This window comes from Phoca vitulina, unplaced genomic scaffold (genome assembly GCF_004348235.1).
Source record: "Phoca vitulina isolate PV1807 unplaced genomic scaffold, GSC_HSeal_1.0 scaffold26, whole genome shotgun sequence".
NCBI lineage: Eukaryota > Metazoa > Chordata > Mammalia > Carnivora > Phocidae > Phoca > Phoca vitulina.
Genome location: NW_022589729.1, coordinates 19264500 through 19286203, shown reverse-complemented (window position 1 = coordinate 19286203; position 21704 = coordinate 19264500). Strand labels below are relative to the sequence as shown.

Below are 21704 nucleotides of genomic sequence, written 5' to 3'. Positions count from 1 at the left end.
TTTCTCAGGAAGAATGCCAGTCTTAAAGCCTCAGTGCGCCCCAGGCCCCCTCGGCCACCCCCCATCCCCACAGTTCCTGGAAGCGGCTATCATCCAAGGTGGCTTCCAGCTGCCCCCGCCGCCCCTCCTTGCCCGCCCATCCTGGCAGTCCCAGCTGGGGCAGGGGTCCGTCCCCTCCACCACCGTCATTAACTTGGGATTAAGCTGCGCTCTCCGGCCGAGATCATGCTGGCACCGCTGCTGTGGCCTCTGAGGCCTGGGGCGGCAGGGAGGGAGAGTGATGGGTGGGCGGGAGGGCGATGGGGGATGCCATTTCAGGGAGCCCTGCCTCCTTCCTCACTCTGAGAGCTGCTTAACAGCCGCCCTCATTCCCTGGGGTCCAGGGCTGGGCCTCAGCTGTGGCATGGGGTGCACCCCCCACCCCTGGAGCGGGGCCGGCAGCTGGATGCGCGGGGAAAGGAGGCACTAATTGGTTAATGGGGAGCCCACCCCCCCACAACCCACCAAGGAGGGCCTGAAACCAGCTGCACTGAGGGGTAGGAGCCAATTAGGGGTGGCCTGGTTCCTGCCCAGCACCACAAAGGCAAAGCATGACGGACCCCGCGAGTCAGCAAATGGAGCCCGCCCCCCAGCCCTGTGGGAAGGCAGGTGTGAAACACTGCCCTCTGTGCCTCAGTGTCCCCCCCGCCCTGGTGAGGTTGAACAATGGGGCCTGGAGAAAGAGGCAGCCGCCCTGGCAGGAGGCCAGGCATGAAAACTCCATTTGTACCAGGGATACCCATTTGCCCAGCAAACTCGGGAGACGGGAGTCTGGACCTGCGTGTGCCACAGAGTTGCCTTGTGACCACAAACGAGTCATTTCGTCTCCCGGGCCTCTCTTTCTTGAATTGTCCCACTGGCACTGTATAAAGATGCCTCCAAAGCAACCTGCACATCCCTCCTCCCCGCATAAAGCCTTCCTTCTTCCCCTACCCTCCACCCTGCCCCATGCTTGGGCCCCGCAGACATTTCCAGAGCACACGCCCTGTGCCAGACTGAACAGTCCTCCAGACCCAGGGGGGCGGGTTCATATTCTTTCCATTTCATAGGTGAAGCTGCTGAGGCTCAGAAGGGCTCTGTAACAGCTAGTAAGAGGCCGAGAGCCGGAGCACTTGCTGTTGGTCCAGAAGGAGCATCAGGCCCCAGGGACACACATCTTCTCTCCGCCTCTTTAACCAGTGACTTCGTAGGCCTCTCACACCCTGCAGATCAGCAGCTTCCGCCCTGAGGGCCCCTGCATCTAGAACATCAGCTGCTTTTCTTTTTTTTTTTTAAGATTTTATTTATTTACTTGAGAGAGAGAGCGGCAGAGGGAGAGGGAGAAGCAGGCTGCCTGCTGAGCAGGGAGCCCGATGCGGGGCTCGATCCCAGTACTGGGATCATGACCTGAGCTGAAGGCAGTCACTTAACCGACTGAGCCACCCAGGCACCCCCATCAGCTGCTTTTATAGCTCTCACCACCTTGTCCTGTCCTTCTCTGTCTCCCTCCTTGGACTGCAGGCCTCTTGAGGAAGAGGGACTGTGTCTTATTCATTTTTGCAACACAGTCTAGCCCGGTGCCAGGCATACAGCAGGTGCTCAATACCTGAGCGTAGGAGGGGTGATTGACTCAACTAACTTGGCCAGCTGGGGCCTGCCCGGCCTGCTGACATTCAAGTTTTAAGTAATTTAAATTAAATAAAACTTAAAATTTGGTTCCTCGGCTGCACTGGCCACATTTCGAGGGCTTGATAGCTGGGGCTCATGGCTACAGTATTGGGCAGTGCAGAAAATGGCATCTTGCCATCCTCACAGAATGTTCTATTGGACAGCACTGCCCTATCGGGCCCTAGGCCCTGAGGCCTCTGGTGGTGTCCCCCATCTACAGCTCAGAGTTCAGCCCGGGGAACCCCGGCCACCTTTGGGCCAGTCTTTGAAGATCAGCCCCTCGGTCTGCTATTCCCAGAGGAGTCCACGGAGGAGAAGGTGACGCTGGCGTGCCGGGCCCGGGCCAGCCCTCCAGCCACCTATAGGTGAGACCCCTCCCCCCATGGCGGGTGCTGGAGGCCCCAGGTAGCCGTGCAGCTTTTCCTCACTCCAGCCCTGCCCCCAGGCTGGGTCCAGCCAAGTAAGACTCAGGAGGGTCTCCCCTCTGCCCCCTGCTGCAGGTGGAAGCTGAACGGCACCGAGATGAAGCTGGAGCCAGGTTCCCGCCACCAGCTGGTGGGGGGCAACCTGGTCATCATGAACCCCACCAAGGCCCAGGACGCCGGCGTCTACCAGTGCCTGGCCTCCAACCCAGTGGGCGCCGTCGTCAGCAGGGAGGCTGTTCTCCGCTTCGGCTGTGAGACCCACGGGGTGCTGCACTTCAGGGGAGGGCAGTAGGGGGCTGGGAAGAGCGCCCAGGAAGGGCAGGTGACCACGTCCCGTGAAGGCTTGGAGGACGGTGCCCGAGTGCCTGGTCTTTATCTCCAGTTCTGCAGGAGTTCTCGAAGGAGGAGCGAGACCCGGTGAAAACCCACGAAGGCTGGGGGGTGATGCTGCCCTGTAACCCGCCTGCCCACTACCCAGGTGAGTCGGGGCCCTGGCGCACGGTTAGACGCAGGGCACAGGAGGGCCCTCCAGGCACGCAGGGATGGAATAAAAGGTAATGAGTGGCCCTTGGAAGCACGGACCCCTGGCTCCCCAGCTCAAAATGATTTTGTGTTTCCTTCATGGGTCTGTCATTTTCTAACTCTGTGCCCTGCTTCCGCCTTCAGACTGGGAGCACCCCGAGGGCAGGCGCCCCGTCACATCTTTCTTTTTTTTTTTTTTAATTTTTTTTTTTTTTAGATTTTATTTATTTGAGAGAGAGAGAGAACAAGCAGGGGGAACAGCAGAGGGAGAGGGAGAGGGAGAAGCAGACTCTCCACTGAGCAGAGAGCCTGATGTGGGGCTCGATCCCAGGACCCCGGGATCATGACCTGAGCCGAAGGCAGACGCTTAACGACTGAGCCACCCAGGCGCCCCGTCACATCTTTCTTCTAGGGCTCCCCTCAGGGCCAGCTCAGAGCCCAGGGCCTCAGGACTACGTCTAGAGATCCCTAGGGTCTGCATGCTGAGGGGCCCACCCACGGCTGCCCCCTCAGCCCAGCGCCCCGTGGTTTCCTCAAACTCCCCACGTCCTATAGGCCTGTCCTATCGCTGGCTCCTCAACGAGTTCCCCAACTTCATCCCGACGGACGGGCGTCACTTCGTGTCCCAGACCACAGGGAACCTGTACATTGCCCGGACCAACGCCTCAGACCTGGGCAACTACTCCTGCCTGGCCACCAGCCACATGGACTTCTCCACCAAGAGCGTCTTCAGCAAGTTCGCTCAGCTCAACCTGGCTGCTGAAGGTCAGGGTCGGTGGGCATGGTGCGGAGGAGGGAGCTGGAAGGGTCGGCGGATAATAGGAAAAGAGAGTTCCCCTTGGAGGTTGTGAAGAGCGGCTCACAGAGCCCGGGGTTTGGGGCCTGAACCCCGGGTCCTCCGGCCGCAGGGCCCCAGACCCTTGCCAGGCCCCCAAGGGGGAACAGGGGTCAAGAAAGAGTCGGCTCTGAGCTGGGCTGAGATCCTAAGCCCAGGAGCACCTGGCCTGCATCCCTTGTGTCCGATCTGCAAAACCCCTCTCTTCGCAGACACCAGGCTCTTCGCACCCAGCATCAAGGCTCGGTTCCCAGCAGAGACCTATGCGCTGGTAGGGCAGCAGGTCACCCTGGAGTGCTTCGCCTTCGGGAAGTGAGTGGTGGAGGAGGGAGGGGGCAGGCCAGGGCACAGCCTATCAGAGCCCCTCCGGGGCCCGGGTCACCCCAGGGAGAGGGCAGGCAGGGTCTGGCAGCGCGGTGGACCCACAGTGGGTAGGGACCACCCCTCACTGAGCACTGTCCCTCTGAGTGAAGGGGCCTGACACATTCTGGGTGCTCCCAGCAAGGCGGGACAGGCTCAGGGGGCTGATGCAGCACCCCAGGCTGGAGGCACGTAGCGCCATGCACGAATCCCAACCTGGCCGGCCTGGTTCAAATCCCAGTTCTGTCACTAGCTGGCTGCGAGGCCCTGGATAAACTACTTAACCTCTCTGTGCCTCTGCGTCCTTTACTTGTACATGGTAATCATCATAAATAGTACCTGCATCACAGGCAGGGGAGAGGCAAGAAGTGAGGTCAGTGGGGTAATACACATGACGTGCCCAGAACAGTGTCCGGCATTTAGTAAGTGTTCTATGCATGCTAACAGTTCTCTTTTAAAAATTGCAATAGAAATCCTGTTCTTCCAGAGAAAGGATTCGTTGGAACGGGGCTAAGCAAATAGCAGGTGCTCAACAAATGTTTGTAGAACAATGTGATTTGCACATTGGTCTCCTCTTCCCTCAGGTCTCCTGTGGATACCTAGGATGTCCCTGCTCTGTGAAAAGTTATTGGGCTTCCAGAAAATTCATATTTAAAGCATGTGGGGGGCGCCTGGGTGGTTCAGTCCGTTAAGCATCTGACTCTTATCTCAGCCCAGGTCTTGATCTCAGGGTCCTGGGTTTGAGCCCCATGTCGGGCTCCAAGCTGGGAGTGGAACCCACTTAAAAAAAAAAGAAAAAGAAAGCACATGGAAGGTTAATGTATTAATCCTTTCAGACTCACTGATACCTTAGTCCATTTTAGTAAACGAATCACTAATAAGTAGAGGCCTTTTGAAAAGTAAAGGCAAAGCCTGTTGGGGAGAGGGGGAAGGGGACCCATAGAACCGCAGGTCCCAGGCCATTGCTGAGGAAGGCAGTCCCAGACTCGGTGGCCAGTGCAGGGTGGGGGAAGGGAGGGCAAGCCAGCTTCAGGGTACAAACCACAAGGAAGTTCACTGGTGTCACAATTACTGCAGGGGAGACAAGAGGAGAGAGGAACCCTACTTCTAGCCTCTCCCCTACCTGTGCTCTGAGCCTACCTGGGGGAGAGGCCCCGCCCTTCCCCCTTGCCCCTCTCCCTCCCCCCCTCCTCCCCATCCCCACCCGCCCAGCACGTCAGGAGGGCATGAGAATCTTCGAGCAAGAGCTGCGGGGACACAGGAGTCTGCCTAGCGCAGCCCACCCGCTCTGGCTTTGTCTCCCCTGCCAGCCCCGTCCCCCAGATCAAGTGGCGCAAAGTGGACGGCTCCTTGTCCCCCCAGTGGGCCACCGCCGAGCCCACCCTGCAGATCCCCAGCGTCAGCTTCGAGGACGAGGGCACCTATGAGTGTGAGGCGGAGAACTCCAAGGGCCGCGACACCGTCCAGGGCCGCATCATCGTGCAGGGTACACAGCTGGGACACCCTCCCCCGCCTTCACTCTTACCCCTGAGGAAGCAGATCCAAAAGTCAGGGAGGGGAGGCCCCCTTGCTTAAGCCTTCCTGCCCCAGGATTGCACTGGGTGTGGAAACAGAAGCTCAGAGCTTACTCGGGGTTGCAGAGAGCACATGGAAGACTTTAGAATGCTTTCAGTTGCTAAAAGAGCCACTGGCACACACACCAAGTGCCAGCTTCCTTCAACCTGCTCCGCCCCCCCAACCCCGTCCCGGAACGCTGAGGGCGCCCTCTGCTGTCTGTCACAGGAACTGCAATCCCGGTCCACTCTGAGCGGGAGGCTCCTCCCAGCTCACCCCCGGCCTTTCTCCCCCTTCCTCCGGCAGCTCAGCCCGAGTGGCTGAAGGTGATCTCAGACATGGAGGCTGACATCGGTTCCAACCTGCGTTGGGGCTGTGCAGCGGCCGGCAAGCCCCGGCCCACGGTGCGCTGGCTGCGGAACGGGGAGCCTCTGGCCTCCCAGGTAGGAGACTTGGGGCTTCCCACACACCAGCTGTCCGCTGCTCACCTGGTTCCCTCACGTTCCAGACTCTCCTCCCTGACTCTGCACCACCACTGCAGCCTCTCTGGGACAATTAAGGCACCACGGGGCGGGTGGTTCTAGGTGCTTCTTTCCATCCCAGATACACACGGCCACAGGCTGGTCACCAGGATAGAGTCCTGACTGGAGGGTCCAGAGACCTGGATCCAGGCACAACTGAGTCACAAAATCACTCTGTGGTCCTGAGTAGGTCACCTTGTCCCTCTGGCTTCAGTGTGCTGATATGCAGGGGCCTGGGGAACCGGAGTCCTGGGATTCCAGGAGGTCCTGAGATGGGCAAATGAGCCCCCCCTAGTGGCCGCCTAGAGTCTCCACCTACCCAGCGCCCCCCTGCCCCCCGGCCCGTCCTCCAGCACTCCAGCAGTCCTCATGCCCCTCATGCCCCACCCCTGCTCTCTTGGGCACAGTCCCGTGTCGAGGTGCTGGCTGGGGACCTGCGCTTCTCCAAGCTGAGCCTGGAGGACTCGGGCATGTACCAGTGTGTGGCGGAGAACAAGCACGGCACCATCTATGCCAGTGCCGAGCTGGCTGTGCAAGGTATGGGCCCAGGTGGGCAGGGGCCGTCGGCAAGGACATGCAGGTAGGGGCTCCCAGCGTTCTGAGCTGCGGCGTTTCTAAACACACGAACACACGCGGGCAGCTTCCCGCAGTTTTCCAATGGCTTCTGAGCAGAACAGAGGGATCGAAGAAAGGAGATGAGACACTAGATTGGGAGCTTCCCGAAGACGGGGTCTCTGGCTTGTACCGTGTCTGGCACGGTTAAAGTAAGTTGTTGGCTGCTGTGAACAAGGGGGCGAAAATCATTGGCAACCAAATCAATTAGATTTGTGTTTAAACCAGCCCCTTCCGCTATGTGACCTTTGGCAACTTAATCTTTTGTGTCTCAGTTTCTTGATGTATAAAAGGTGGGCAATAACAGTCCCGCCCTTGTGCTGCTCTTTGGAAGAGGAGATGAGATAGAGGTAAAGCAGAGAGGACCTGTCTGTCACGGAACAGGTGCCCAATAAATGTCCGCTGGTGCTAGTGTTCTTAGTTATATGATTTGAGCTCACGGGGCCTTGGTTTCCTCATCTGTAAAATGGGTATAGTGATACCTACCTCATCAAGTTGTAGTGAGCTTAACTAAGACTCATTCTTTTATTCGTTCCTTCAACCAATATTTATTCAACACCTTCTAGGGAGTGAACATGAAAGATAAGGTCTCTGCCTTCAAGTATCTTACAATCCAGTGGAGAGAGAGGGACAATCACAAAATCATGTAATTAAATAATTTTGGACAGCCATAAGAAAATTACAGTATAAAGAAAATCCAGCAGAGTGGTAGGAGGAAGGTGGGCCAGTTAGACAGGGTGGCCACACCTCTTGGAGGAAGTCATACTTGGAGTGTGACCTGAGTGTTAACAAGGAGCCAGCCACGCAAAGATCTGAGGGATTTTTAAGCAAAATGTATGGCAAGTGCAAAGGTCCCGAGGCAGGAAAAAACGTTGGCATCCTCAAAGGACAGAAAATGGCCCAGGTGATTGGAGCATAATAAATGAAGGAGAGTGGTGTGAGAGGTGAGTGGAGAGGTGGGGTCGTATTTGTGAGCCCTTGTGAGGAGCTGGACTTCATCCTGAGTGTGTGTTTAAGTTTCTTAAAAGATATGCCAGGCTGCTGAGTGGAGGAAGAGATTGTAGAAAGAAAGTGCAAAAACAGGAAGACCGACTAGGGGGCTTTTCAGTAGTTCTGCAGGAGATTTGGTGGCTTGGGCCAGCGTGGTGGCAGTTGGGGGGGTGACCAGAAGGGGCTGGATTCTGGGTGTATTTGGGCAGTGCAGCTACTGCAAGTCACTCATGGGTTGGCCTCGGAGGGTACGTAAAGTACGTAAAGTGTGTAGCGTGGAGCCAGGGGACGTCTTCATCAAGGCAATGGGCAGTGTTAGGATTCCCTGGGTGACTGCAGGGCACTCCCCTTTCCTTCTAGCTCTGGCCCCCGACTTCAGGCTGAACCCTGTAAAGCGTCTGATCCCTGCGGCCCGCGGGGGAGAGGTTGCTATCCCCTGTCAGCCCCGGGCGGCTCCGAAGGCCGTGGTACTCTGGAGCAAAGGCACTGAGATTTTGGTCAACAGCAGCAGGTACAACCTCTACTCCACCCGGCCCAATTCCTGCTCCTCCTCATCCACCCTGAAGGCGAGTCCCCTTCCCGTGATGACGACAGTGTGACCCTAGGTTGGCCAGATCTGCTTTCTCCTTGCTGCAGAGTGACTGTAACTCTGGACGGCACCTTGATCATAAGAAACATCAGCCGGTCAGATGAGGGCAAATACACCTGCTTCGCTGAGAACTTCATGGGGAAAGCCAATAGCACGGGCATCCTATCTGTGCGAGGTGAGGGCTGTGGCTTGGCAGAGGGCAGGTGGCTCAGCTGCCACGGGGCGCCAGTCCCCCCTCACCACCCTGCTCTTGTGCTCCCACCTTCCTCCTAGTTTAGTTTTGAGGCTATCCCAGGATTGGACTTCATTTGGGACCACCCCCGTGCCACCATCCAGAATCTACTCCTGCCTCCCTCTCACACACTCGTGAGGCTCCTGGGAGGTCAAGATCCTGTTGGCCCTGCTGCCTCTTCTCTTTCCTGGGGCTTAGGGTCCAACCCTCTCACCCTGCCCTGCTGCCTCTGCCTGGGCCTCTTTCCTCCCCCATCCACCCCGGGACATTGTTTTGCTTGGCAGATGCAACCAAGATCACTCTAGCTCCCTCGAGTGCGGACATCAACTTGGGAGATAGCCTGACCCTGCAATGCCACGCCTCCCATGACCCCACCATGGACCTCACCTTCATCTGGACCCTGGATGACTTCCCCATCGACCTCGATAAGCCTGGGGGTCACTACCGGAGGGCCAGCGCGGTAAGGCCTGAAGCCAGAAAATTCTCGGCTCCTCCCTCCTTCTGACAGACAGGGGACCCAAGATGTCCTTCACTGTGACTACCCCCAGAGCCTTTCCCCATTCCCTCAGGAATGCATGTGTGGCAAGCTCATCCTTGGATTCAGAAGAACCCCCTACCTTAGACGGGCAGTTCCCTGGATCCCACCTGAAGGCCATACTTTTAGGAGAGGGTTAGGGACAAACCTGGAATGTCAGGCGCCCAGCAAAGCCTCCACTACTGTTCTTGTTTCCTGACCCCAACGCAAATGACATCATCAACTTGGACCACGTTTGACTGTCTCTGTAACAAACTGTTGTTTAGTCCCGCGTACTAAGAAAGGAGTAGCTGATTCCTCCCACTGAACAGACAGAAACCCCGAGATGCTGAGGGGTCCATGGACATAACGGAGCAGGGGACTCCAAGCCCTACCTCATGTCTCATGGCTCACTGCACTAGCCAGGGCCCCCTCCTCTGACCTGCCCCCCCACTCTCTGTCCCCCATGTGCAGAAGGAGACAGTTGGGGATCTGACCATCCTGAATGCCCAGCTGCGTCACGGCGGGAAGTACACGTGCATGGCCCAAACGGTGGTGGACAGTGCGTCCAAGGAGGCCACAGTCCTGGTCCGAGGTGATGGGGTTTCCCACCCCGCCCCTGCCCCAATGCCCTCAGGGGCCAGCTGGGCTACTCTGACCTTTCCTCCCTAACTCCCCTCCTCTCCCAGAAAGCTGTGCGGAAGGACTTCTGACAGAGAAGGGCTTCTAAGTCCCCGGAGCCGAACTTATCCCATGGTTTTTTGAAGGTCCCAGATGAATAGAATATTCCTCCTCCAGAGTCATAATTTTAAAGATCCACTTCCCTAGACAGGAGAACTCGGCTGAGGCCAGCACTTTTCAAAGCCTGGCGCTGGGAAATCTATACACATCTCTACGTGAGGGCCTCCGTGAGCCCCTCCAGCCTGGGACACATTTCTCCAACCTCCCAGCCCCCCATCTGCTGCTGCCCCCATTCCTGGCCCTCCCACCCCATACGTGTTTACTGCGCCCTCTGCTGCCCCCTCTGGGTACTGCACCAGCCCAAGCCAGCCGGGAGGAGGTTGGCTCAAATTTGAAGCTGCCCAGTTCTGACTCACTGTGCTCTGACCCTCTGGTGCAGGTCCACCAGGTCCCCCAGGAGGCGTGGTGGTGAGGAACATTGGCGACACCACCGTCCAGCTCAGCTGGAGCCGAGGTTTCGACAACCACAGCCCCATTGCCAAGTACACCCTGCAAGCCCGCACTCCACCTGCAGGGAAGTGGAAGCAGGTTCGCACCAGTAAGTGTGAGGGTCCACCCAGGTCAGTGCAGATAAGGCCTGGCTGAGCCGGGAACTTCCGAGAGGGACAAGCTTAGCTCCTCTGCCAGCAGGGAGCTCCCCGGCCCTTGGGGGAGGCGGTCCCATGGATGGCAAGAGAGTGGGAAGAGAGCAGGAGAAGGGAGCACTCAGTCTGTGCCCTTAGAACACTGACAGACCATCTCTGCGGCTCACACGGATGCACACAGCATCAACAGAGGCTCCCGGGCAGGGAAGTCTACTAGTTTTCCCATCCTTTCTAAAAGAGGTGCTGAGCACTGAGCGTATGGCAGGCACCAGCATGAGGGCCCGGATATGAGGTGGGTCAGGCCCAGTCCCTGCCCTTCCATCTAGACTAACAAGTGCCAGCACCCTGACTCCGGGTCCCTTGCAGATCCCGCCAACATCGAGGGCAACGCCGAGACCGCGCAGGTGCTGGGCCTCACGCCCTGGATGGACTATGAGTTCCGGGTCTTAGCCAGCAACATCCTGGGCACCGGGGAGCCCAGTGGGCCCTCTAGCAAAATCCGGACCAAGGAAGCAGGTCAGAGTCCTGGGGGTCCCAAAGAGAAGTAACGTCAGGGCACAGCCCCTAGCCCTCCTGAGAGGGAACCCCAGGGGAGCAGCAATTATGGGAGTTCCCACCCTGCTCACCAGGCTTCGGACTGTAACAAAACAGATGAGAAAGGGACACAGTCAGGGCAAGGCCGTTGCACCGCACGATGCATTCTGCCCTGGGCCATGGCCTGGGCCTGTCAGGGCTGGAAGAACCATCCGGTCCAAACTCCTCCTTTTAAAAAATGGGCCAACCTTACAACTGCATGTGAATCTACGATGATCTCAAAATAAAAGGAAAAATCAAAGTCTGGAGAAGAGAAGAGTCACATCGGCAGAGCCTGGACTTGAACCCAGGACCATGGGGTGATGGGCAGATGTCCTCCCTGGTAGTACATGAGCTGTTGAAATCAGTTAATGAGGAAGGTGTGTGTGTGTGTGTGTGTGTGTGTGTGTGTGTAGGGAAGCAGTCCGTGTCTCTAAATCCTTCAGAGCAGGTGGAATGGGACAATCTTCCCACAAGCCTCCCTGAAAGGCAGGTAGGTGTCACATCTTGAGTGGGGAAGGAAGGAGAGAGAAGCCAGGAGAGGCACCTGCCCACCCTCTGAGACTTTCACAGCTGAAGGTCCAGAATGAGAGCCTTGGGGTCCTGAGATGGGCAACATGGAATCAGGACCCCATCTCCCTTTCCCCCGCCACCCAGGCTTCCCCCCTCCCATGTGTAGTAAGGGTCTGCCTCCCTGTGTCCCTTAAACATGGTTTCCCATATGCCCCAGGCCAACTCTCCAATCAGTCAACATTTTTAACCGGTACCTCTCCAGAGTAAGGAATTCCAGAAAAAGCCCCTTCTTTGGTTGAACTTCTTAGAGAGACAAATGAAGGGAGGGGAGTGGTCTCCTTCATTCTGGTATCCCAGGAGTTGGTGAGCAAAAGACAGCTAGGGTGCAGAAGAAAGATGATGGATTTTGAAATCAGAAGAGTTGAGTTCAAATTTGAACTGTGCCATTTATTAGCTGTGTGACCTTAGGCAAGTCACTCAACTGCTCTGGGCCTTGGTCTTTCCACTTGACAAGGGTGATAAGAACGCTCACCTCACAGGATCACATGGGCAATGTGGTTAAGCACCCCTTGCACATTACAAGGCCCTAAACTACTGACATCAGAATCAAGTGGTAAGTTTCCCCTTGCTGGATTCTCTGTGGAACTATTTTGTCGCTCAGCCAAGTTACCCCCTGCCAAGACTCGTGATCTAATTAAATAGTCTTGTTTTAATATCAGTTTTGTTGAATACTAGAGACAATTAGAAAATTAAATCTGCCATGAAGAGAAAAATAATAATAAAACCCCCTGCAACCCAAAAGAAATATTTTTTGCATTAACTGCACTTCCAGATGATTTATTCCCCTCATTTTAGAACAAACTGGAGTTGGTCTCTTTTATTTAGTTTAAACTGACAGGAGAGAAGAAGACAAAGATCATTTATGGAGCATCAACTATTACGGAGCATGGACTGGTACATGAGCTAGGCACCATTGTGTTGGATTTTATTCTTCTTAGAGCCCTTTGAGAGAAACATTATTATCCTCATCTTACGGAGAGGGCACTCAGGCTCAGAGAGGTTAAGTAACTTGCCCAGGGACACACAGCTAGTAAGTGGCAGAGGTGGGACTTGATGTCAGGTCTCCCTTGACTCCAGAGCCCACGTCCAGAGAGCCTGTTGGAGGACAAAACTAGGGCCAGTGTGAAGGGGTGTCCCCATCCTAGTCTGCTGCACAGGCACGGGCGCGAGGCTTGTGCCCCGTCACGGTCCATTCACAAGCCACATCTGTGTCCCTTTGCCCTGACAGCCCCCTCGGTGGCACCCTCGGGACTCAGCGGAGGGGGTGGAGCCCCCGGAGAGCTCATCGTCAACTGGACGGTAAGCTGCAGGGACAGAGGCAGAACCGTGCCTCCAAGCTCTCTGGAGGGACACGTCCTGCCCCCCACCCGTCCCCACGCATCTCCAGATTTGCGCTGCGTGTAGAGAGGACCCAGACAGAGCCGCCGTGCGGGCCCGAGTGGGGACGGGCAGCATCCTCTCCCCTCCCCTCGCACTCACTGCAGGACTCCCCACCCCCCAAGCCCCGGGGCTGCGCCGCTTGGCCGAGGCTGCGTGGGGCCGGAGGCCGGGCAGGCAAACGCCCGGCGGCCCCTCGCCCACGCCACGCTCTTGCCCCCCAGCCCATGTCGCGAGAGTACCAGAACGGAGACGGCTTCGGCTACCTGCTGTCCTTCCGCAGGCAGGGCAGCGGCCGCTGGCAAACCGCCCGGGTGCCCGGCGCCCACACCCAGCACTTCGTCTACAGCAACGACAGCATCCGGCCCTACACGCCCTTCGAGGTCAAGATCCGCAGCTACAACCGCCGCGGGGAAGGGCCCGAGAGCCTCACGGCGCTGGTGTACTCGGCCGAGGAAGGTGCGCCCCTCCCCGGGCCCGCCCCCACCTCCGGGCCGTGGGGTGTGCGTGCGGAGGGTGCTGCTCACCCCAGGCGGTCGGGCGGGCCACTGGCCTCATTCCCAGCCCTGGCTACCCTGTCTCCCGCTCAGGCGGGGGGAAGGAGGAGGGGGGGGCTCTCTGGGAAGAGAAGCGGGCCTGGGGGATGCTGTGGGAACCCCCTCGTGGCCTTCATCCAGGGCCCTGCGCTCTAGAAAATCCTAAGCAAGGGCAGTCCCGGTTGGCAGCGTCTCTGTAGGACACAGGGAGGCCCCGGGGAATCCAAACCCATTCTGTATCGGTCCCCAGAGCCCAGGGTGGCCCCTACCAAGGTCTGGGCCAAGGGGGTCTCATCTTCAGAGATGAACGTGACCTGGGAACCCATGCAGCAGGACATGAATGGCATCCTCCTGGGGTATGAGGTGAGCACTGACCTGGGACCTGGGAGAGGAAGGGGGGCTGGGGCACCTCACAGCTCACTGGTCGCTCCTCCTGGGATCACTCATTCACTGACGTGGGGAATTGCCACAGTCTGGGCGGCCCTGGGGAGGCAGCCCTAGCCAAGCCCCTGTGGCTGACGCCCAGAGCCGAAGACTGAGCTGTGGACAGGCTTGAAGGGAAGTGCTTGCCTAGAGCCAGCCCTGCCTGGGCTCTCTGCGGGGCGCCAGCAAGCCGGCAGCGACGCGCACGTGTCCCTGCTGTCTTGGAGCTCATGACCTAGTGTCCGGGTTCTGAGACCCGAGACTGGGTCAGGAGGACCAGAGGGAGCAGGAGAGGAACAGGATGTCAGTGGCCAGGGCCAGGGTCAGGGTCGCCCTGAGGTGTGGGCTTGGCTGCTGACCCTAGGGGTCCCCCTGCCCCCTTCAGCTCCGCTACTGGAAGGCCGGCGACAAAGAAGCAGCCGCTGACCGAGTGAGGACAGCCGGGCTGGACACCAGTGCCCGAGTCACTGGCCTGCACGCCAACACCAAGTACCACGTGACCGTGCGGGCCTACAACCGGGCAGGCACTGGGCCCGCCAGCCCTTCTGCCAATGCCACCACCATGAAGCCCCGTGAGTCTGTCCCCTGGGGGTGGGAGGGCCTCTAGGACCACTCTCTCCCCTTTGATAAGACTAACGTTCTAGCCCACTAGCCCTGGGCTGGACAGATACAAGACAGCAAGACTAATGAAAATAGGGGTGCCTTGGTAGCTCAGTGGGGTGTCTGCCTTCGGCTCAGGCTATGATCCCGGGGTGCTGGGATCAAGCCCCGAATTGGGCTCCCTGCTCATCAGGGAGCCTGCTTCTCCCCTTCCCTCTGCTCCTCCCCCCACTCATGCTGGAATTCTTTCTCTAAATAAATAAATAAAATCTTTAAAGAAAAAAAAAAAAGACTAATGAAAATAGGGAGAATTCATGGCCTCTGAAGCACCTCTCCCTTCTCCAGCCTTTGGGTTTTCATGAGGTTTGTTTCTTAGGCAGCTGTGATAGAATGTTCTGGGTTTAACGGCTGTGGGCAGACACCTAGAAAAAGACCAGCTAAGGCAAGGGGGCGGCTGGGGAGGAAACATTGGGAACATTTCTCAATTTTCTCCCTCCTCCGGCAGCCCCACAGCGCCCTCCTGGCAACATCTCCTGGACTTTCTCAAGCTCCAGTCTTAGTATCAAGTGGGATCCTGTGGTTCCTCTCCGAAATGAGTCTGCAGTCACAGGCTATAAGGTAAGGAAGGGCTCCACCAGGCACTGAGTGGTCGGGCACAGCGCCTCTGAATTTCCAGGGGACAGAGGGAGCTGCAGTGTGGAGCAAGAGGGCTCCGAGTCAGACGTAAGCAGAGTTTGGGATTGTCGGAGACACAAAATATAGGTAGCTTGCAGCAGAGACAGAAGAAAAGGGGCTGAAGGGAGGACGGTGGGAAGACAGGGCTCAAGGGGGCGGCGATGGACTAGGTGAAGTCTGAGGGTCCTTCCAGCCTAAGGAGTCTGCAAAGATGGTTCAGCTGCTTGCAAGCTTTCCTCCCACCAGTGAGGAGCTTGCTCAAGAGCCTGGTCCGGGTCAACGGGCAACAGGAAAGGTGAGGACCAGCACCGAATGGGCACCTCCCAGTGCCCAGAGCTGGGGAAGAGAAGAATCAGAGGCTGTAAGTAAACTCTACCTTGGCTAACCTCCTCCCCACAGATGCTGTACCAGAATGACTTACACCCGACTCCCACGCTCCACCTCACCAGCAGGAACTGGATAGACATTGCCGTTCCGGAAGACATCGGCCATGCCCTCGTGCAGATTCGGACCACAGGGCCTGGAGGGGATGGGACCCCAGCAGAAGTCCACATTGTGAGGAATGGAGGTGCTGTCTCTTCCCCACCTTATCCCCCAGGAGCATCAGGGTCCATCCGGATGCTTGATGAAGGAACCATTCCCACCCAAACCAACCCCAACTCAGCCAGACCCCCAGGGGAAAGAGGAAGGGAGGCAGGAACTGAGTGTAACCGAGTCCTGGCACGGCCCTCCCCACCACCCGTCCCCCACCCCCACACATCCCTGAGGGCCAGGGAGGAGTGAGCTCCCTTCACGGGGTACAGGGCCGGTCTCGAGACTGCAGAAGCAAAGGTCTTACAAAATGCTGTAGGAGCAGGGCTGAGAACACCTCCCAGCCCTGAAGCCGCCCTCCCCGAGTCTCCTTAGCCAAGGTTTGGATCCTGTCCTGGGGGTGGGTCGGGGGCAGGCTGGCCCCAAGCCCAGGGGACACAGCCCCACTTTTCCACCTGCTGGTTTCAGGCACAAGCATGATGGTGGAGAACTCTGCAATCAGCCCGGCCCCACATCCTGGCACCATTCTCTCCTCATTGATGGCGATTCTGGTCCTCGCAGGCTACCTGGAGCTCTGATCTTGGCACCCCTCCCTCTCTGCCACAGCCGGACCCCCGCCTCTGATGGACACAGCCAGCTGGCCCTGGCCCCTTCCTGATGCCAAGGTGGCCCAACACAGGGCCTGAGAATGGCTGGCTTTCAGTACCTATTTTAAACAGTGCCCTTTTTTGTAGGAGGTAGGATATTTCATATTCTGCCACAGGATAGAACCCGTGCAAGGATTTCTTTTTCTTTAAATCAAAAGACACCAGGCAGTAACTTCCATGATGATACTGAACCCTATGCCTGGGCCCTCTGGGGCGCCTGGACGGAAGGAACAGGCCCATGGGAAGAAGGGGGTTTGAAACACGTATCGGCACATCGGGGAAGATGGCGCTCTGGTCCCGCAGACGCACTCCGCCCCCTGGGAGCAGAGTGCCTGGCCCAGTGGGAACACTGGACACCAATGGGCTGCAGTAGGACAAAGCATAAACATCAACGTCCCTTAGTCTAAGAATAGAGCCAGACCCAGGACCAAGAACTCCCCTACTTTCCCCAGGGGCCGCACAGCTGGACCCTGACATTGTCCTCGATGCCCCCTAGAGGCCCCTGCCACCTACCCACGTGGCTGAAAACCAGTGCGCCAGAGTCCGAGGCCAGGAGCCTGAGTCCCTGCAGCTTTGGGGGATGATACTCCAGACTGCTGAGGGTGGGAGCTCAAAGGGATTGAGAGGCTGGGACACTCGGTAGAAAGGGGCACCAGACTTGGCCTGAGGCATAGTCCCAAGGCAGGTGACGCTGCTGTCTTAGCCAACACTGCCAACCTGACCCTGTCACCCCCAGAGTGACAGAAGCCACCACCGGTGGCCGAGTGACTAAAGGGCTTATCTTGGGGAGGTCCCCCCACCCCACCAAGACCCATCCTGCACAGCTCCTCCAGGGTGTGGGCAGGAGATGGGAGACCGGGCTCATGCACCCACCCCCTGCCTCCCGCTGGGCCTGCGGGCCCCGGGCCGCCGCTCTCCAGCAGACTCGCGCAAGCCTGGGGACAGGGAGGCGGCCTCAGTTCTGTGCATTCTGCAGTCGGGAGTCTTCCCAGAAGGGCCAAGGATACCTGCGGCCCTGCCTGCTCCCAGGAATGCCCTGGGCCACCTGACCAGACCTGTCGCCCAGGCCACCTCCGACTGCTCTTTTGCATTTCCCCCGGAGAAAAAGGTATTAATAAATCATGCGCTCTGGGTACATTCCCAGTCACGGGACAACAGAGCTGGAGGAGGCTTTCGAGCTCGACCTGCCCTAGCCCCTCACTTTACAGATGAGGAAACGGAAGGGTGAGGGACTTCCCAAGGTCACACAGCCTGTCCTACCTTCCTATTCCGGGCTGTCTGTCCAGAGGAAGGGGGCAGCACCGAATGGCTATGGCCTGGTTAAGAAGGTCTTAAGAAAGGTGGTGGGCTATGACAATTCTGCTTCAGGAGGTTCAGGTGGGTCATCGTGGGGTGACCGGCATGGCTGGGTCCCCGCCCAAGGCATGGGCCAATGCCAGGAGACGTCGGTCCTTCGCCTTCCAAGCCGAACTTCTGCTGGGCCCTCGACATGCAGTGCTGGCCTGAAGCCCCCTGCTGCCCTTACCCTGGCTCCAAGAAAAGGGGCGAAAGCAAGGACAGGGATTCCCCAAACCCAGGCAGCAGTGGTGACACGACCAGGAAACCCCAAAGCCCATGCTCTGACAGGTGGCCCTTCACTTACGGGAGCAGCGAGACAGGCATCTCGTAAGGGACAGGCCCGTGGAGGACCCCAGAGCCTGGCTTCTGTAGTTTACAGTTAGAGCTCTATTTTGTTATGGGTTTTTAACTTTTAAGTCCTGCTCTGTTTTCCTGGGCAGGTTTCTGTTGATGTTTACCCGCTACAATTTTTTAAAAATGTCAGCTCACACCACTTCTCCGGGCCCCAGCCCGGGACCGCCTCCCTGGAGCCACTGACCAAACCCTCCTCACCTGCTCCTATCCATCCTCCCCTCCCCCTAGGCGAGGTGCTGGGGGCTCAGCTAAGTGACCACACGCTGAACACAGAGACCCCAAATGGTCTAGCACCCTTCCTGGTCCCCTGTGGCTGGGATTCCGCCTGTCCCCAGCTCTATCAGAAAGGGGATGCTGAGGGTAAAAAACAAAAAAAAAACCTTCTTCTAAGGCTTAGCTGAGTTTTTCCTCACTGCCTCGGGCTGTGGCAGGGGAAGCAGGAGGACGGGTGTGTAGATGCTGGGGCGGGAAGGATGAGCCGGTGTGCACGGGGCCCAACAGGGAGCGGGAGGCTGAGGTCCCTGAGCTTGCTTCAGGCAAAAGGCACTCGTGACTAAGAACCTTAGTTCTAATGAGGCCCCTTGGCAAAGGGGAGGAGAGCAGACCGTCTGGAAAACCTAGCAAGGGCTTTTAACTAGGAAAGCTCAGCCCAGGAAAACCTCACCAGAACTTGTCCGGGGGATGCAGAGCTGTCTGGAAACTCATGCACCTGCAGCCTCAGATGTCAGGCAGAGGACGGATTCGGGTTCAGTAAGACAGTGGGTGACTGCAGGACATGCAAGCGCATAAAATAGAATAGCCCCCAGCTGAGGTGGCTTACACAGAAGAGCCCCTTCCTGCCCGGGGGCCTCTGATTTCCACCTTCTCTGCTCACATAGGCTGAGTCTCGCCCCTGCTGTGGTCAGTACTCGATTCTGGATCTCTCCTCTCCCACACACCAAGCCCCAGAGGAGGCGACAAGAGGGACAGCCACAAAGAAGTCCTTTACCCACAGCTTAGTGGCCAGTAAGTGCCTTGAGGACTAGGGACAGAGACAGCCTGGAGACACGGCCTCAGGGCTGCGGGGAACAGTCTCTCCGTTCTGCCTACGTTTGGGCTCAGCCTACAGGGCCCTCTGCCCCCTGGTCTTGGCTACTTGGTCCTTGTTGCTCTAACAGTCTCGATGTATACCTTGCCCTCAGGCAGACAGGAGCTCTCTCCAGCTCAGGTCTTGGGGGCCAGCAAGGTCAGGCTATCCACTTGCATTCAGGTCGTCAAATGACAGAGATGGGCCGGGGAACGGAAAAGCCATGAGGAGGGGCTCTTTTTCTTTTGATAAAATAACAGAATCTGAGGTCCGACATCAGGAAGAGCTTCTGCAGGGAGAGCCCGGGATGAGGGATGAAGAGGCTGCTTCCTCTTCTAGGGGCCTCTGGGGAATTCTGACAGCTGTCGGTCTGGGGTCTAAGCCCGGTGAAGTCTGGAGGGTGAGGAGATGCTGTTGAGTGTCCTGCAGGACCACGATTCTGCGGTCAGCACAGGAAGAGTCTTGGCACTCCTCCCCACTGTGGCCCCTTCCCATAGGTGGAGCGACCACAGTCACTGTCACGAAGTGGGGAGGCTCACCTCGGGCACTCCTTGGCGGCAGACAGAGCCTCTTGGCAGCCCCAGGGGCCGTGGAGGCTCCTCAGGGCAAGAACCCAAGCTGGCTAAGGATGCTTCACTCCCTTTCATCTCCTCCCCACCTGGAAGACTCTCTTTTCTCTTCCTGGCTCAGAATGCGACCGCCAACCAGAGGGTAGTGCTGGCGGGCTAGGGGTAGCCTCAAACCTGGTTCCGAGGCCCAGGTATGGTGCCGTTTCCCCAGGTCAGACCTAAGCGGGGCTTCGTCCTGGGATGAACGAGGTTGCCCGAGAGGCTCCTGGAGGGGTGTGAGGGATTAGGTGGGCATCTGTAAGGGACTTCTAAAAGCTGCATGGAAAGAGGGGCCTGGTAGCTGTATATATGGTCATAGGCTTTGAGAAGGCAGGAGAATAAAGGGAAACTGAAGACGGGGGAAAAAATAGGCCAGATAAGTTTGCCTAGAGCCCCAGGGAGCCTAGCGCCCTTCGATGGGGTGCACCCTGCCTTGGCCCCCAGACTCCAACTTACCCAGCCCCGTCCAGGGCCTGCAGGCTCACAGGCTCACGGCTGGGCGAGGGCTCGGGCTCCATCAGACCCCCTGACTCGACCCCGTTCTTGTTGAAATGGAACCACTTCCACTGGCCTATTGTTCGTCTCCCTTGTACTTCTGATGGTAGTTATTTATTGACTCTGGTAGCAGGCAGTTCTTAAATAAAGATGATTTCTCAACGTGCTGGGCAGTGGGCACCTGCTGTGGGTGTTTATCATCAGGCTAGAGCGCACGGTCCGTCCTGTTCTCTGGCCCAGGCCGGTCGCCAGCGCCCGCCCCCCTTCACACGGTCAGCTCGAAGGAAGTCACAGCACACAGTCCCCTACTGCGTCACGCAGGCCTGGGACAGGGGAGAATGAGGCCAAGGACCTGTAAGGCAGGCCCAAGCAGAACCCATGCGGGCTCTACCCAGCACAGGGGCGCAAACGGGGCTTCAGGCTTCCCTGGCTTTTCAGACGTTTGACAGCGGTGACTCAACGGTACCAAAGGGAAGCCTTCCCCCCGCAGGGACACAGTGACCCCCACCTAGCAAGACGGTGCCAGGAGGCTGTGAATCCCTACTCACGTTTGACAGCGGCCACATTCTCTCCTGCACTCAACACACACTCATCAGGCCTCCCTTGCATCTGAGACACACGTGCACGGTGACACATGCGCGCAGCCCTGCGAGTGCTCGAGTCTCTCGGTGCAGAACAGGCAGGGTTCCGTGCCGACTGCGCCCTGGCGCCCCTGTCCGGGCAGAGGGAGACAAGGGTGAGCAGAGCCCCTGCCCCTCGGAGCTGAGCTACATGCCCAGAGCCGACCGGGAGCCCCCAAGAGGGGCCGGCCCGAGGGCAGCAGGACAGTGGGCTAATCCCTTCCACCTTGCACCCAGAGGGGCTGCTGGGAGCACCGACCAGTCTGGAACCCAAATTTTAGTCAGCATGTGGTTCACATCCAGAGGCAGATCACATGCACAGAATTCAATGAACTGGACGGAGTTCCTGTCTTTACTGACACATCGGAGGGTTTGGGGTGTTTGTTTTCCTCCTGCCTGTTCAATCCCTTTGCGGTCTCAGAGTCAAAATTTCAGAGCCCCAAGCACAGAGGGCTGTGAGCCCAGAGTTGCACAGGCTCCCATCGCACGCATCCTGCTGGCTTGCGACAGGTGCCGGCCGAGCTCCTCACCCCCTGCCTCGGGTCTGGCTCTGTGGCTGTAAAATGGGGAGCTGCCCCCGTCAGCGCCCCCCCCCTCAGCCATGCCGTACTGAGTTCATTAGATCAAAGACACTGCTTTATCCTCAAGACCAGCAAGTGCTCTCCCGAGTGCTTGAGCAAACCGCCCGGCCCTGAACTGAGGCCCTAGGTGATCCCCTCCCTCCTGCCCTTCCAGGCACAGCATCCTCTCGTCGCACCCTCCCACTCTGAAAAACAGAGACGCTCTGAACTCATGATCTATGTGTATCGGGGACACTGAAAGGGCCTAAGGGCATGACTCCCCAGTGGCTGTGAGCACACCTAGCACCCAGACCTTGCCTCCTGAATACTACTCCCCACACTAAAAGGGAACCAGAATCCCTTGGAGAAACAGCAGGTTTGGGTTTGGAGAAAACAAAGTCCAAATGTGGATCTAAGGCATCTTGTTGTTCTAGAAAGCAAGGACATGCTCCAGGTCAAATGGGACCACAACAAAAGGACGAAAAGAGCTGACTTGAAGAGATTCCTACCAGCCAAAATTGGGGACAACTTAAACATCAAAAATAGGACAACAGTCATGGATT

The 21704-nt window shown here is 57.7% G+C and overlaps 1 protein-coding gene across 1 annotated transcript in view; it reads left to right on the top strand.

The window, feature by feature from the left end:
- Window positions 1–20127, top strand: part of CNTN2 (contactin 2) — a 32154-nt gene extending 12027 nt beyond the window's left edge. Inside the window, exons 3-23 of the mRNA XM_032422217.1 lie at window positions 1907–2051; window positions 2187–2362; window positions 2494–2589; window positions 3189–3398; window positions 3681–3780; window positions 5139–5314; window positions 5689–5825; window positions 6311–6440; window positions 7866–8016; window positions 8142–8269; window positions 8611–8786; window positions 9315–9435; window positions 9961–10119; window positions 10532–10681; window positions 12540–12610; window positions 12913–13147; window positions 13475–13587; window positions 14033–14219; window positions 14753–14865; window positions 15322–15490; window positions 15922–20127. Coding sequence (XP_032278108.1) covers window positions 1907–2051; window positions 2187–2362; window positions 2494–2589; window positions 3189–3398; window positions 3681–3780; window positions 5139–5314; window positions 5689–5825; window positions 6311–6440; window positions 7866–8016; window positions 8142–8269; window positions 8611–8786; window positions 9315–9435; window positions 9961–10119; window positions 10532–10681; window positions 12540–12610; window positions 12913–13147; window positions 13475–13587; window positions 14033–14219; window positions 14753–14865; window positions 15322–15490; window positions 15922–16031 — 3053 coding nt within the window. The 3' untranslated portion in view covers window positions 16032–20127. The remainder of the gene's footprint in view (window positions 1–1906; window positions 2052–2186; window positions 2363–2493; window positions 2590–3188; window positions 3399–3680; window positions 3781–5138; window positions 5315–5688; window positions 5826–6310; window positions 6441–7865; window positions 8017–8141; window positions 8270–8610; window positions 8787–9314; window positions 9436–9960; window positions 10120–10531; window positions 10682–12539; window positions 12611–12912; window positions 13148–13474; window positions 13588–14032; window positions 14220–14752; window positions 14866–15321; window positions 15491–15921) is intronic.
- The last annotated feature ends 1577 nt before the right edge of the window (window positions 20128–21704 follow it).